Source organism: Chelonia mydas, chromosome 8 (genome assembly GCF_015237465.2).
Source record: "Chelonia mydas isolate rCheMyd1 chromosome 8, rCheMyd1.pri.v2, whole genome shotgun sequence".
NCBI classification, from domain to species: Eukaryota; Metazoa; Chordata; order Testudines; family Cheloniidae; genus Chelonia; species Chelonia mydas.
The window spans coordinates 83,089,541-83,105,220 of NC_057854.1; the positions used below are offsets into that span (position 1 = coordinate 83,089,541).

Consider the following 15,680-nt stretch of genomic DNA (forward strand, 5'->3'; position numbering starts at 1 on the left):
GTGATTTGCCCAAGCTAATACAGGATGTCAATGGCAGATCCAGGAAGAGTACTTATGCCTCATGCTTCAGTGATAAGACTATCCCCTCCTAATTTGTTTTAAAATATTATGTATTCTCCTCTATATTATGTGAATGGTAGATTCAAACCCATCTTCTGAAGAATTTTTTTAGAAACAGTTTAGTTGGACAACCATGACTTTAATTTGCTCTGTGAGTGAAATATAGGCAGGTTAAAGACATAAGACCCCCAAACAAAACAAAATAGCCATTGGGGGCAGGGACACTGCTTACCACTGGGTTTGGAAAGCACCAGTGATACTAATCCAAGCTAGATAATATTTACTGCATTGAGTATTTTAGCATCTGAAAAAAACTTTCAGACATGCTGCTCTTTTTCCCTTTCTGCCTGGGAGAGCCATATTTTAAATATTTAACAGAGCTTCCTAGTTGCAATAAAAGCATCTACTTGTCAAAAATATTTAACATTTAGAGTAGCTCAGAAGCTGGAACAGTAACTTAATAAAAAGTATTTTATGGTTAGAGCTGCTGAGTGGGTAGGGTAAAACTACTTATAACTTTAATATTCATAACCACTAAGTACCTTTGAAAGGAACTCTTTGTTGAAAACATCCTGGGTTTTACCACTTAAATGTTTTGAGTAATGTGAAAAATATTGTGTACAGTGAAAGAGAGAGCATATTTATGTACATGTATATGTTTTCAGTGGTCAGTCTTTTTGTACTGCAGAACTGAGACATTTCTTAATTTTGCATCAAGCTGAATAAACATTAAATTTATTTCTAAACTGTTGTTAAAACTTTTTTTTAATGACCTGATTTAAGAATGAAACAACAAAACCATGCTGAAACAAAGAGTTGCTTTGGGGGGGAGTTACATCTGAGGAAAGGGAGGCACTGTGTGGGATTATTTGAAGTGGAAGATGGTTTTCTTAAATTATACAGTTAAAAATACTGTGTGAACTAGTGTTCATAAAAGTGTGAAGTTGTAGTTTTGGAGTCTGAAGTCATCTCTGCCATAAAATAGTAGCAGAGCAAGCTTCTCTAAACTGTCTCACCAATGTACCTCAACCCTGCTCTAAAGTGTCACTGGGGTGTGAGGGGAGTTCAATATCCACTATCAACATGGGGGAAGATTATTGCCATTGTAGTGTTGATTGTTCAGCATGGATCCCTGTTCACAGAGAACTGATCTCAGTCCACTAAACTCATTTCACATGGACTACAGAATAGTGATCAGATAGTAATGATTTTTGGTCATTAGTATCCAAGATTGTATTTGAAGTGGTAGTTTTGTAGATCAGTTTTGGAATCTCTGGAAGGCTGAATGATCTGCATTGAATGATAGAAAAACCAAGACAGCTTCCATTTTTACTGTACATCAATAAGACTAACTTGCGGTTTGTCCTATCCTGCCACAGAAGTCATTATTTAAATACTTGTAATGTGTAAATTCAAATTAATATAAAATTTAAATCGCAAATCAACAGTAAAGGGTGCTGTGGTAAGAGACTGCTGTCTGGATTTTTAATAAATGTTTGTACTGACATTGTCAGTAATTTTAAATAGATAAAGCAACAGAAATATTGTCATCTGATGATAAATAAAAGCTACATACTGAACAGCAAAGTATAAATGGATGTAGGCTTAAAATGCAGTTTTAAGAATAATTATATAGTGAACCTCATGTCACATAAGGTTATTTTTAGCAGCTGCAGCAAAGGACTGTATGCAATTTACACTTTGAAGCACATTCTCCCCTCAGATACCTGGGTGCAATTCCCTTAGTAGTAGAGAGGAGTTGTGCCCATCTTTTCGGGGAAGAATGAGATGCTGATTATGCTGATACTGGTGCTGATGATTATTGTTTTTAATTGTCTGACAGTAGTACCTAGAGACCTCTGCAGAGATTAAAGCCCCATAGAGCTAGGTGCTGTAAAAACACATAGAAACAAGCATTGTCCTAAAAGCAGTGTGTATATATATATATGACAGACAATGAGTGCAAAGGAAGACAGAGACAAAAAGGTGAAGGCTGTGATTTTCAATGACTTGATATGGTAGCTGAGTGCCAGAATCCCTTAGGTTCCTTTGACAATCCCAGCTGAAGTGATTGGGCCAAGTTCACACAGCACATAAGTTAAACTTGTTTTAATACTACAAATGATGCTCCTGGTTTACTCTTTTGAGAAAATCATAGGAACCCAATCATAATAGTTAAAAATTGGCAGTTTATTAAATAAACCAAACAACCCTAACCAAAAGAATGCCTAGTGTGCATGGCTGTGTTTTGTCAGGACAGACTTGAGAGATTAAACTACAGAGAGATGCCTGGTTCTGGTAATTATGCTGACTGACATCCATAGGTGTCAGATTTCGGTTTCATTTTTTTCCTCCAGCTAGAGGTTGCTTTGGGTCACGCTGATGCCCCAGAGGTAGTGCTGTTCTGCAGAACCAGTTCTGTAAATTCCATTACTTCTGGCTGTAGCCCTCCCTGAGAGTCAAATCCCATGACCAGTCTGAGTAAGGAGTATCCACGAGGGGAACAGGGAAAGGAATCTTCCCCCCATATTCTGTGAAGTAGGGTGGAGCTGCTCCATGGAGACTACTTAGGTCACTGGTTAATTTACCTCTTCATAGATCCAGTGCTCCCGCACTGCAGTGTGGAGAGAGCCAGAGGATCATTTTGCCATATCCTGGGTTATACAGAACCTTCCCCCACATATACACCTTCCCTTCCACCTTCTCCCATATACAGCCTATCCCTTTGCACAGTGGATAGTTTTGCTCTCAGGGGGACCTCTGGTAGTGGGGTGCGTCAGGATTTGCCCTTTAATTATCAAACTCTTCCTGGAGCAAGACTCTTGGATGAAATGGAGCCTTCTGTTTAGCTGGTAAATATCTCTATCCCTTTATTTAAACCTCATATGCAATAAGGCTGAGAGCCTATATACCCCTACACTCAATCTTACAACTGCAGCAACTATTCTCCATCCCTTTACACTGTCTATTAATTTAGAAAAAAAGAGAAGGAGAAACCTGGAAAGAAATCAAAACAAGAAACAGATATGAAGAAAGAGAGAGTTATGGTAGCTGGCCGGGCTCTCAACAAATGTAAGTTGTAGTCACTAGTTCAGCAGGTACTGTCAGAGCAGTCACGTCATTGAGAATTACTTACTAGGTGCCTGCTATATGCAATCTGCCTGCATCCCTACTAAAGAATGATTGTGTTTGCAGTGTGAGTGTTAGCGGCACCGGGGTTTTATGTCAACATTGCCACTGGGAGTGAGCCTCCTAGCCTACGCAGACAGACTCAAGCCAATTTGGCTCCAGCTTCTATAAATAGAAGTGTAGAGGTTGCAGCTAGGACTGCAGTTCCTGCTTTCAAGGCCCCCTGATCTCCTGGGCTGAACTCAGGCTAGCCTGAGCGCTGTCTGAGTCTCAACTTCTACATGGCTATTTTTAGTGTTTTTGCTCCAGCAGAGCTAGTGCCAATCTGTCTACGCAACTGGGAGGCTGCTCCCAGCTGCAGTGTACACATACACTTACACATACCCACCCAGCTCAGGTGTAAACCACTACTATACTGGAGTGAGAGTTTTCTGAGTGTGGTTGGGACTTAGGTTAGGGGCAACACTCAAGTAAGAACTTGAGTTAACTTTGCACTGAAGACAAGCACTCTTTGATTCAGCAAAGCACTGGTGCATATACCCAAAACTAAGTACATGTTTACATACTTTGATGAAATGGGGTCACTTTGAGGCAGTGGTTCTTAACTTATTTACCATTGTGGGCTGTGTATGCAGGTCTTTATGTGTTATATTGGCTGCATCCACACAGTATATATACTATGTCTATGGCCCTGAGGATGTCACATGGGCTGCAGCTGTATGCTGATTGGGCTGCAAACAGCCCATGGGCCACTGGTTGAGAACCACTGCTCTGAGCGAACATCTTATTCCAGCACATAGGGGTATCAATCCTTACTAACTGAGGCAGGAGGAAGGCATACCTCCCCTCTCACCCCCAATCCCGTGTTCAGGGCCAGATTAACTCTCCTGTGGGCCTGGGGCTATTAGATTTTGTGGGGCCCCTATATACAAGTCTTTTTCCTAATTTAAAACAAAATGATCACAATTATGGCATCGAAGCTATTAACGCTATACTCAACTTGCCTCTTAATTAACATAAAGCCATTGTGTGGTTACATTTCAGTCTTAAAACATGTAGAATATAGTAAAGTTAATTCAAAATAGCCGACTTCTTATCTTAGAATAACTGTTATATGAGCTTCTGGGAAGGAGTTTGGGTGCAGGAGGGGGCTCCAGGCTGGGGTAGAGGGTTGGGGTGCAGGAGAGGGTGAGGGGTGTGGGCTCTGGGATGGAGTTTGGTGCAGGAGGGGATTCTGACCTGGGGCAGGGTGTTGGGGTGCAGGAGAGGCTGTGAGGTGCAGGCTCCATCCAGAAGGCGCTTACCATAGCTAGCTCCCAGATGGCATTGCAGCAGGGCTCAGGCAGGCTGCCTGCTTGCCATAGCCCCATGCTGCTCCCGGAAGTGGTCGGCTGCTGGCCTGTCTCTGTGCGCTCCTGGGGGGAAGGGGGACAGCGTGTCTCTGAGCGCTGCGCGGACCCACAGGCACCACCCCAGCAGCTCCCATTGGCTGGTTCCAGGCCAATGGGAGCTGCGGGGACAGTGCTGGGGGCGGGGGCAGCACACGGAGCCACCTTTCCCCCTTGCCAGGGGCCGCAGACACATGGCAGCAGCTGGCTGCTTCTGGGAGCAGCATGGGGCCATGGCATGCAGGCAGCCTGCCTGAGTCCTGCTGTGCCGCTGGACTTTTAGCGGCCCGGAGACCGCGATCGACTGGCAGAGGCTCCAGGATCGACCAGTTGATTGCAATCGGTGGGGTGGTGACCACTGAATTGTATATAATTACAAATTCATTTTTGCAGGGGGCCCCCCTTAGTCTGAGGCCCTTGGCTGCAGTCCCTAAAGCCCCTGTGTTAATCTGGCCCTGTCCACGTTCTGGGCTCCTCTCCTTTGAGAGAAAAGTTCTTCACATTGCCAGATAAACCTGCCCTAGGCCTAAACTAAATTCAGATTTTTGGAGCAGGAATTCAGCCCTTCTCTAACTTTTCCATTTTCTTACCATTAAAGGTGGTTATGCTCTGAAAAGTGACTTTATAAATGGTATAGGGCTCCATGTTTACTGTCTCAGTGATATTCAGACTAGCCTTGCTCAGTTTACTTGTAACAGACACATAGACAACCTTTTTAATTGGGGGGAAGCAGAATTAATTAAAGGACACATCAGAATGGAGAACAAATTGCAGCAACTGCACTTTTGCATGATATCAGGTTGGAAGTGAACATGTCGAAGACGACGTGGATGCGGAATGAGCATTGTGTAGAAGGAATCATCACTGTAAATGGGAAAGAAATCAAGGCGGTCAACAAATACATTTATCTGGGTCAGCAGCTGAGCAGAGACAACTCATTCGAAGGGGAATGCAGTAGGAGGTAAAAGGTGGGGTGGGCAAGTTTCAACAAAATAAAGGTGTCTCTAATGGATGATGAACTGCCCATGAAGAAAAGAAAAGAACTGTTTAACTCCAGGGTTCTGTCAGCAACAAGATATACAGAGCAGAAAGCTGGTCAGTAACGAAAGCGGAGGAAGAAAAACTCGCTGTCAGCCAGAGAGCAATGGAAAAGAGAATGTGTAAGACATTGCTCCGTGATCGTATACTGAATGAGGAGATCAGAACGTGTACAGAGGTGACTGATGTAGTGCAGGCAATATACAATGCAAAGTGAAGATGGGCGGGTCATGTAGTCCGCAGGTAAGACAATAGGTGGACAACCCGCATCAGTGACTGGATTCCCAGTGATCGCTGGGCAGACCAAAAATGCGCTGGGCCAATCCCATGACAAAACTCTGGCCAGAAATTGAAAGAACGTGCTTGCAACAAAGTAGAATGGTGTGGCATCGACTTGCATTCGTGCAGGGACGGACAAGGACAAGCCGGACAAAGGTGACATAGGTGAGAATTAAAAATAAACTAATATCTGTTGAATATCTGTTCATGCTCCTTCTACCTCTCCAGACACAGCTGTCTGATTTGTGGTAAGACACAACCCGGCCTTCCCAGACAGGCATCAGCATGAGGGGAAAGGACAGCTCCATCATGGCATAACAATCTGGATGCACCCAGTGAAGTGAACTGTAACTCAAGAAAGCTTATGCTCAAATAAATTTGTTAGTCTCTAAGGTGCCACAAGTACTCCTTTTCTTTTTGCGAATACACACTGACACGGTTGCTACTCTGAAAACTGGAGAGGAAACTTTCCAAGGGCCACTTGCCAAAGGCTCAAGCAACAAACTGCTGGTGAGTTCGGCATAGTTTCTATGCGTGGCAAAAGGTCTCAAGAAACAGTCTGGCCCTGTAGACACCACACAGCTTGCAAATCTTTCCCAGAGGCGCTCTTCCGACGGGGAGAGCGCTCCTTGCTGTCCTCAGCCCAACCGCTTCACCCCGATCAGCAGCTCAGCTTCCGGCCTCCACCCGAGAAGCCAGATGGGCTTTTTGTAACTTCCATCCTGCTAGTGCCCTACAAGGTGCGTTCAAGTTACGCCGCTACCTTCCTGTCCTCGCTCCCCCGAGGGAAGGCCCCGCAGCCCTGCTCAGGAGTTGCCAAAGTTCTGGTGGCAGCAGGAGCCAGGCTGCGGCAGAAGTTAGGGAGGCTGCTTTTTGCGGGGGGGGGCGGGGGGCGTGCGGCGTTCCCCGGGCCGCCTGCGCGGTGCTGCTGCATTGGGGGGGGGGGCGCTGCGCGCGGAGTGGGGGTCCGCGCGCTGCAGGAGGTGTCACACGCAGCCCCCCCCCCCCCCCCGCCTTTGGAAGGCCAGCCCGGGTTGGCTCCCGCAGAGCACACACAGCTCCCCCGGCTCCCTCGCGCCTGCCTGCCGCTGCCGAGACGCCGCCCCCGCGGATTCGGCGCAGTGGCGGCTTGGCGCCCAGACGGGACCAGAGGGGTCAGCGTTGGGCGCAGGAGCTGGGACACGAGCGGCGGCGGCGGCAGCAGAGCGGAGCCCAGCGCCAGGCTGCCCGGCCGCCGCTGCCTCCCATGCCATCGCAGCAACAAAGAGCGCGCTGAGGAGCCGGGAAGAGGCGCGGAGGGCAGCGGGCGAAGATGGCCAGGAAGGGGGGAGCCTCCGCCTCTCCCTACGGTAAGCAGCCCCCGCTCCCCCGCCGGGAAAAGGGCGCCGGGCTGAGCGGGCGCTCGGTGCATGGGGATGGGGCGAGCCGGAGCCTCCGTCTGGCCTGTTTACATCGCGGCTCCAGCAAGTGAACAGCCGCCGCCGACGCCGCAAGAGTTTGTTTCCCTCGGCAGCTCCCGGGGGCTGGGCCCCCTCGGCGCCCCCCGCCCGCAGCGAAGGGGCTGGGGCTCTCCTGCCTGCCCCTGGCGCGGGGGGAAAGGGGCTTGGGAGCAGCTCCCTCCCCGCGGCTGAGGGGGGGGAGGCTTGTTGCAGCCTCCTCGGGGAGGTGGGAAAGTTGGGGCTCGGTGGGCGCAGGGCTTTGGGCGAGCGGGGGCCAGAACTCTCCGGAAAGCCGCCTCTGCCCCCCGGGGCCGGAGCAGGTGCATCGCCGGCTCTGGGGGGCTTGTCTGGGGCGCAGCGGTCCGAGCGTCTGCTGCAGGGAGCTGGGCAGGGGCAGGTGGCCTGGGGCAGGGGCAGATGCCCTCGGGCGGCGGTGCAGGGTGCTCAGTTTAGGGGGGATCCGGAGCCCGGGATTGGGCGGCGGGGGAGGGGGTTGGCTTTGGGGCAGGTGGTGTGCTGGGGAGGGGAGCACGGGGCTGGGGCTGGAGCATTGGATTCGGGTTGGAGTGGTGGGCGCGTGTGGACAATATTTTGGAGCTGGGGGTGCGGGGTTGTGCACACAGGGTAGAGGTGAGGGGGGTGCGATTCGGGGTGCAGAGGTAGGAGGATTCCGGGGGTGCGGATACAGGGCGCTGGCACTGGGCGGCTTCGCAGTGGTCTGATTTGGGGCATAGGGGAGTTGTGGACAGGAGGATGCTGTGGTTGGGGGTGCAGAGCCTGGAGCCGGTGTACTGGGACTCAGCGAGCCGCTTGTCTCCTTGCCCGAGTCCTGCCAGCCGAAACGTCGCTTCCTCCAGCAGAAGGTCACCGGGGGGCACAACTTTATCTCCGTGCTTGAGCGCTGCTTTAATTGCTCCTGAGTAGCTAATTCATTTGCGGCAGAAGAGAAGGTTTAGCAGGCTCCTTAATCTGTTTAAAGGCGTCTCCATAAAACCAAGTGCAGTTTTCCTGTTCCAATTATGCATGAGATTTCCATGGCAAAATATTTCCCTCTTTAATCTGCAGAATGAGCAGAAGCCTCTTAGAAACAAGCCTCCTTTTCTCTGCATCCCAGCAGGCTGGTCATACTCAGAGATCATTTACACTAAGGGACATACATGGAAAATAAAACTCTTGCTTTGGTGTAATATGCATATTGTGTGACATGGCTATAACTCAGAAAACCCAATTTTATGATTTACCTTTGTGGACTAAAACTTTATAACTATATCTGTTTAATCAAAAATTGACAATTTGAGTTATTTACACTGAGGCCCTGAAGGACCACAGCTGGTTAGTTTTCCTTCAGGGAAGTGAATGGTAGCCTGAACAAGCACCTGATCCTTTAGTGCTTCCCCAGTAGTGGGTGTTTTGCCTGAGAAAGGTTTGCAGGATGAGTCTAAGCAAACCAAGGAATTCTTTGCAGAAAGGGTGTTATAAACAAACCTCTTAGGGGGAAAACCCTCACCAGAAATCATAGAACTTCAGGGAAGAAATTTATGTTTCCAAAATATTGACTAATATCTCTGAAGTTATTTAACTCCTCATAGAGCCTGATCCAGAGAAGTCAATAGTTTTGCAGTTAACTTCAGTGGTAATAGTCTCCAATGCATAGAAAAGCAGATAGAACACTCATCTGAAGGATCACAGAAACAGAGTATTTAGATGTGGGAAAACAGCTGGTAGATAGAATTCATACTCCTGTAAGTGCAGCATAAAATTCCCTCGCTTGTAACCAGGAAAGCTCTGCTTTGAAAATAAATGGAAAGAAGACTTGGAAACTGTATTGTGTTGTCACACAACGTTGTTTTAGCTTCATTTTAAAAACATGTTACTTTGGAACATCTGCAGTCCTTTAGCATGATACTACTACCTGTATTTATATGGAAAAATGCATTTGGAAAAATGTCTTGTATTTCAACTTGTAATTTTTCAGAACTACAAATTGAAATATAATAACGAGAATATTTGCTGTTTTAGCAATTTCACATTCATCATCATTTTTTCTTTTTTTATCTCTCTGTTTGCATGTGCTTATTTTCTTAGAGGTACTATGTAGCATGTGCCTCCTAAGGAGTCATCAGAAATAATTACTTTAATCTTATAGTGAAGCAAAGCAAGTTTGAATTAATCTTTCTACCTTACTGGCCTTATACTATGAAATAGTGCAAAACCTTCTAAATTCAGGATCTGCAACATTGTATGCTTCTACATGAAATTGCTATAATAGTCACTCACCATCTCAATTGTTTTTTCTGACTCTGCTAATAGTTGGCTATTTACCTGCCCATTAATATTTTTTTTGAAGGAGTAGGTGCCCTTAGCCTCTCTTCTTGGAACCCTACTTCACCAGACCACTGTTGGTTTTATTATTTTATAAATGACAGAGGCAAACCTTTCTCAAAAGCTTAAATCCATTGACTTCTGGCATCAATTGAATGCCTTAAAAGAGATATCTTAAGTCAGATTCCCGGCTGACAGCAGACTGCAGGCTCCCTGGACAGCTTATTAGCTGTCTCCTTCTCCCTCTGAGCTAACACGTTCTCTAACTGATGATGGGTTACTAGATTTGGAATGGCTGATGGAAAGCCAAGATACTGGACAGTGTCTGGATGGCTATTGGAGTGAACATAGCTTGATAAAAGGCTTTAGTAAACATGCAGACTTTTTTTTGGGTGGGATTGGGGTCATCCTCTTCTAAAAAAATACAGTACATCTTTTTAGCCATATTGTTTCTCTGCATACACATGAAGGGACTATAAGATCATCCTTGGAAGCAAGCTGCTTATTAGCTTTCTAAATCCAGGTAATAGGATTCATTCTTCCCTAGAAGAGCTGTAAGCTTGTGACAGAGAAATGTGGTTTCTTGCCCCCAGAATGGAGAAAATAGGAAGGGTTTATCAAGAACAGTGATGCTGACTTTATCAAGGCTCTCTCTCCAGCAGAGATTTTTTTTCAGTGTGAAAGGGAAATACCTGTTCCCTCAGGAAAAAAAATAAAAATCTTTCAGTTGCTATCTTCCAGTGGAAAGATATCAAGATGAAATAGAATACAATTTTTCCATGTGTAAAACAGCAATTACCTGCCTGCGGGGCCCCCTCCCCCCATACTTTGGTCTGGTGTTGGATCATCTCATAGAGAAGATTGCCACTGAAAGTGAAAAACAAAGAAATTCCTGAGCACTTGCTTTCCCATCATAGCTTAATACTGAGTTTTTAAAAAACAAAACAATGAGAGAGCTTTTATTTTTATAATAAATCACTCACATCTGTCACTTGACTAATTCTTGTTCTTGTTGAAACCAATGGCAGAACTCCCATTGACCTCAGTGGTGCAGGATTAGGCCATTAGCAATGCCAAAATTATGTGTTTGTGCCATCACAGTTATTTCCATAGTAACTAATAGTGAAATAAACCTTAGATTATAACATCACTGAAGAAATGGTCTGGGGGAGGAGAATACAGAATTTAAAAAAATCTTGTTTCAGACAGTATTTTCGTAAGTAGCATTAATGAGAGGAGATACATACATATATATATAATATATATATATGTATGTAAGGGCCAATCTTTATTATTTTCAATTCACCTTGAGTTAGTCCTCCCTTTTTTTTTTTTTTTTTACATCTGCAAATGGCAGGGAGCAAGTCCTCTGAGGCAGTGACTGTTGTCTTTGTTATTTGTTTGTAGCCTAGCTCAACGTGTCCTTGATTGAGGTTCTTAGGTACAATCATAATGCAAATAAATATTAATAATAATTTAGGTTGGTTAGATATGTAAAATCTGCTTGTTTCTCTAAATCAGTCACCTAAAGTGCACTTTCAAAGTGCCTGTGCAGTTGTGTCTCAGAAACTGCAGGTGCAAAACGAGACACCACTATTTAAAAATATGCATCAAAAGTACGGTTCAATAAACATCACCCTGTAGAATCTTACCTCTTAGATCAGGGGTGGGCAAACTTTTTGGCCCAAGGGCCACATCGGGGTTGCAAAACTATATGGAGGGCTGGGTAGGGAAGGCTGTGCCTCCCCAAACAGCCTGGCCCCCGACCCCTATCTGTCCCCTCCCACTTCCCGCCCTCTGACTGCCCCCCTCAGAATCCCTGACCCATCCAACCCCCTCACTCCTTGTCCCCTGACCTCCCTCCTGGGACCCCCACCCCTAACTGCCCCCCAGGACCCCACCCCCTATCCAACCTCTCCTTCTCCCTGTACCCTGACTGCCCCTACCCCTATCCACACCCCCGACCCCTCACAGGCCCCTTGGGACTCCCACGCCTATCCAACCACCCCCTGTCTCCTGACCCCCCCCTAAACCTCCACCCCATCCAACTGCCCCCTGCTCCCTGTCCCCTGACTGCCCCTCCAGGACCCCTTGCTCCCTGCCCGCTTACCATGCCGGAGCCAGCCACGCTGCTGCGCTGCCCGGCAAGAGCGGCAGACCAGAACGCTGGCAGCGCGGCGCGCTGAGGCTGCGGGGGATGGGGGAAGCGGGGGAGGGGCTGGGGGCTAGCCTCCCTGGCCGGGAGCTCAGGGGCCGGGCAGGATGGTCCTGCGGGCCGGATGTGGCCCGTGGGCCGTAGTGTGCCCACCTCTGTCTTAGATCATCTAGTCCTTTTCCTGCCAATGCAAAAGTGATCCTATTGCACATTTACTAATCTTTCCCCTGGTTTTAGAGTTCCAAAGACTAATAGACATCACTATCATTACTTTTTCTTGAGAGTCAGACTACATATTCTCTTAAATTTCATCCCATTACTAGTAATACCTATGTACTAAAACAGTTCTTTTCCCTTTGTGGTATTTACACTTCAACAGGCAGGTGGCAGGCACTTCAAGGCTGAATCTCCCATCATCTCTTAATTCATTGGCCAAATTCAAATATGATATAAGTGAGCGCAATTCCACTAACTTAAATGGATTTGAACCTTATAAATTATCTAAATTTGGTCCATTTTATCTAGGGCTTCCACTGTGTATGGTATGTCAGATAAATCAATAACTCTTTGGACACCACTGCAGTACATAAGTACAAAGAGTTCAGGTATGACTGAATTTTTCTGATTTGTATTGACTTAATAGAGGTTATTCACCGTGGAATAAACTTGGGAGGTGGGAGAAGAGAATTCAAAAGGTAGCAACTTACTTTGTGTACTGTTGTTTAATTAGTTTTTTATTGCAGATATTTCTTTTTGAATAAGAACTTTCTCCCTTAGTACCTCACTTCATATTCTGTTTGATCCTTTGGTGAAGTCTTGATCCTGCATGTGTTAACATTTCTTTCTCTTGCTATCGAAATGAATTTAGGCATTTAAACTTCACTGTAGGATCAATCAGGAGGAGCATATGGATTTTGAGGACACAAACATTTGTTCAAACTGTCATTTATTTTATGATTAATAACAGTAGCAAGGAAAATTATGAAAAAAACACATGAAAGGTAACTAGATCCAAGACTTAATGTAACTTTTTATTGTTTTTTCCCCACTATGAAATTCTATGTTGAAGAATCTAAGGCTTGGTCTACACGGGGGGGAGAGATCGATCTAAGATACGCAACTTCAGCTACGAGAATAGCGTAGCTGAAGTCAAAGTATCTTAGATCGACTTAGAATCACTTACTTCATGTCCTCGCTGCGCGGGATCGACGGCTGCCACTCCCCCATCGACTCCGCTTCTGCCTCTCGCCCTGGTGGCGTTCTGGAGTCGACAGCAGAGCGGGGATCGATTTATTGCATCTACACTAGATGCAATAGATCGATCACTACCCGCCGATCCGGCAGGTAGTGTAGATGTGGCTTAACTGTTATTTTAGCATAATTATTTTTGGGTAGGAACATGAAAACATTATGTAATAAATACAATCATATTAAATAATTATTTGGTATCTTTGCTTATGTGTTACAAACTTTATTCATTGTATGAGGTAATTATAAGCAACCATTTAAAGCTATATACACATATATATTTGCAAATCCATTTAATACTAAAATGTCTGATCTGATTACCATCTAGTGAGACTTACATTTATAGTAATCATTCAAAGAAGAGGAAATAAGTTGCAGACTTTAAGTGCCTTATTTTCAGCTATAACGTGTGTTTCAGAGAAATTAGGAAAGATAACTTTACATTTGTACATAGCTGCTTCCTCTTGGAGTCTTTCAAGAGAGAAATAACCACATGGCAAATGCTGTTAAATTTAGTGGACTGAAATATTTTGATGATTCTTGGCAGAGAAATGCTCCCGAAACCAAATTCTCATCTGGTGTAAATCAGAGTAGCTTCATTGAAGTGTTGCCTCCAGGTCTTCATACATGTTGTGAGCAGCTAATATCCAGAGATGTGTCTGTCTTTTCCTGTACTTGAAGTAATGTCGAAAGAAAGATTAAAAAGCAATCCAAGGAAAAATTATCGCAAGGCTGCATCGTTAGCAGACATGGCATTACTGTAACATAATATTTAAAAAAGGAGTACTTGTGGCACCTTAGAGACTATCAAATTTATTTGAGCATAAGCTTTCGTGAGCTACAGCTCACTTCATCGAATGCATTCAGTGGAAAATACAGTGGGGAGATTTATATACACAGAGAAGCAAATACTCACCAACAACCACACACCACACAACAGAACCACTAACCCAGGAACCTATCCTTGCAACAAAGCCCATTGCCAACTGTGTCCACATATCTATTCAGGGGACACCATCATAGGGCCTAATCACATCAGCCACACTATCAGAGGCTCGTTCACCTGCACATCTGCCAATGTGATCTATGCCATCATGTGCCAGCAGTGCCCCTCTGCCATGTACATTGGTCAAACTGGACAGTCTCTACGTAAAAGAATAAATGGACACAAATCAGACATCAAGAATTATAACATTCAAAAACCAGTTGGAGAACACTTCAATCTCTCTGGTCACTCGATTACAGACCTAAAAGTGGCAATTCTTCAACAAAAAAACTTCAAAAACAGACTCCAGCGAGAGACTGCTGAATTGGAATTAATTTGCAAACTGGATACAATTAACTTAGGCTTGAATAGAGACTGGGAGTGGATGGGTCATTACACAAAGTAAAACTATTTCCCCATGTTTATTCCCCCCCCTCTACCCCCCACTGTTCCTCAGATGTTCTTGTCAACTGCTGGAACTGGCCCACCTTGATTATCACTACAAAAGGTTCCCCCCCCCGCCCCCGCCGCGCTCTCCTTCTGGTAGTAGCTCACCTTAAGTGATCACTCTTGTTACAGTGTGTATGGTAACACCCATTATTTCATGTTCTCTATGTATATAAATCTCCCCACTGTATTTTCCACTGAATGCATCCGATGAAGTGAGCTGTAGCTCACGAAAGCTTATGCTCAAATAAATTTGTTAGTCTCTAAGGTGCCACAAGTACTCCTTTTCTTTTTGCGAATACAGACTAACACGGCTGCTACTCTGAAACCTGTCATAATATTTAAAACAGACTGCTCACTGATTCTTAACAGGGGAACTTTTCTGTACAGTCCTGCTAATTCTCATTAGCCAATATTGTTTATGAAATGCCCAGGAAATGCCATTTTGGTTGCAGAGTCAGGTGGTAAAGTCAGAACTGTGCTACTGTTGGACCCGGTCTTACTCCCATTGAAGGCAATGGCAAAACTCCCATTGATTAAAATGGGACCAGATTAGATACATATTTCTCTCTTTTTGGAGGGAAGATCATAAAGAAGGATTTTTGGTGAGTTTTTGATTTAACACCATAGAGTTGGTTTCAACAGTAATGAGAAAATACTTTTTTGTTTTTGTTTGTGTCCTGTGCAATCTTAGTCCAGTTCGTGACAATTTTGTTAACATTTTCAGAATACCATAACTTTAAAACTTTTCTGAATTTTACCAAGTCTGTCGATACCCTGGGATGAGTCATGCTATGTGACACTTCAGGAAGATAGTTATGTTTGGGAAATTGCAGGGAGGGAATAGAAAATTGGACTCCTAGTATGGTACCATCAACTATTGAGCAGCTACTGCTACTCTGTAATGCTTTTGATAAATGGCTAGGGGATTTACTCATCTTAATTCAGTGGGGAGGGGGAAAGGATAGGGGAAAGGAGGTATATGTTGACATTTGTATGTCCACCTTGTTCAGAAGTATTACAATTTACCTCAAAGTTCTGTTATTTTTTGGAGAAAAAATGTTCTGTTCCTAGCTGACCATGTATTTTTTATTATATACATTATTCATGTCTCTGTATGAATTCAACAATTAACCTGATCCATGCCTCTAAATGAGAGAGTTGTAGACAGTGAAAGTTCTCACAATAGG

The 15,680-nt window shown here is 45.0% G+C and overlaps 1 protein-coding gene across 2 annotated transcripts in view; it reads left to right on the forward strand.

Moving 5' to 3' along the window:
• Positions 1–6,626: 6,626 nt before the first annotated feature.
• SLC44A5 (solute carrier family 44 member 5) overlaps positions 6,627–15,680 on the forward strand; it is a 179,283-nt gene continuing 170,229 nt past the window's right edge. The window contains exon 1 of one of the 2 annotated variants that reach the window (XM_037907465.2): positions 6,627–7,243. In XM_037907465.2, the coding sequence (XP_037763393.1) occupies positions 7,207–7,243 (37 nt within the window). In that variant the 5' untranslated portion in view covers positions 6,627–7,206. The remainder of the gene's footprint in view (positions 7,244–15,680) is intronic. The other variant, XM_037907467.2, reaches the window with a different exon arrangement.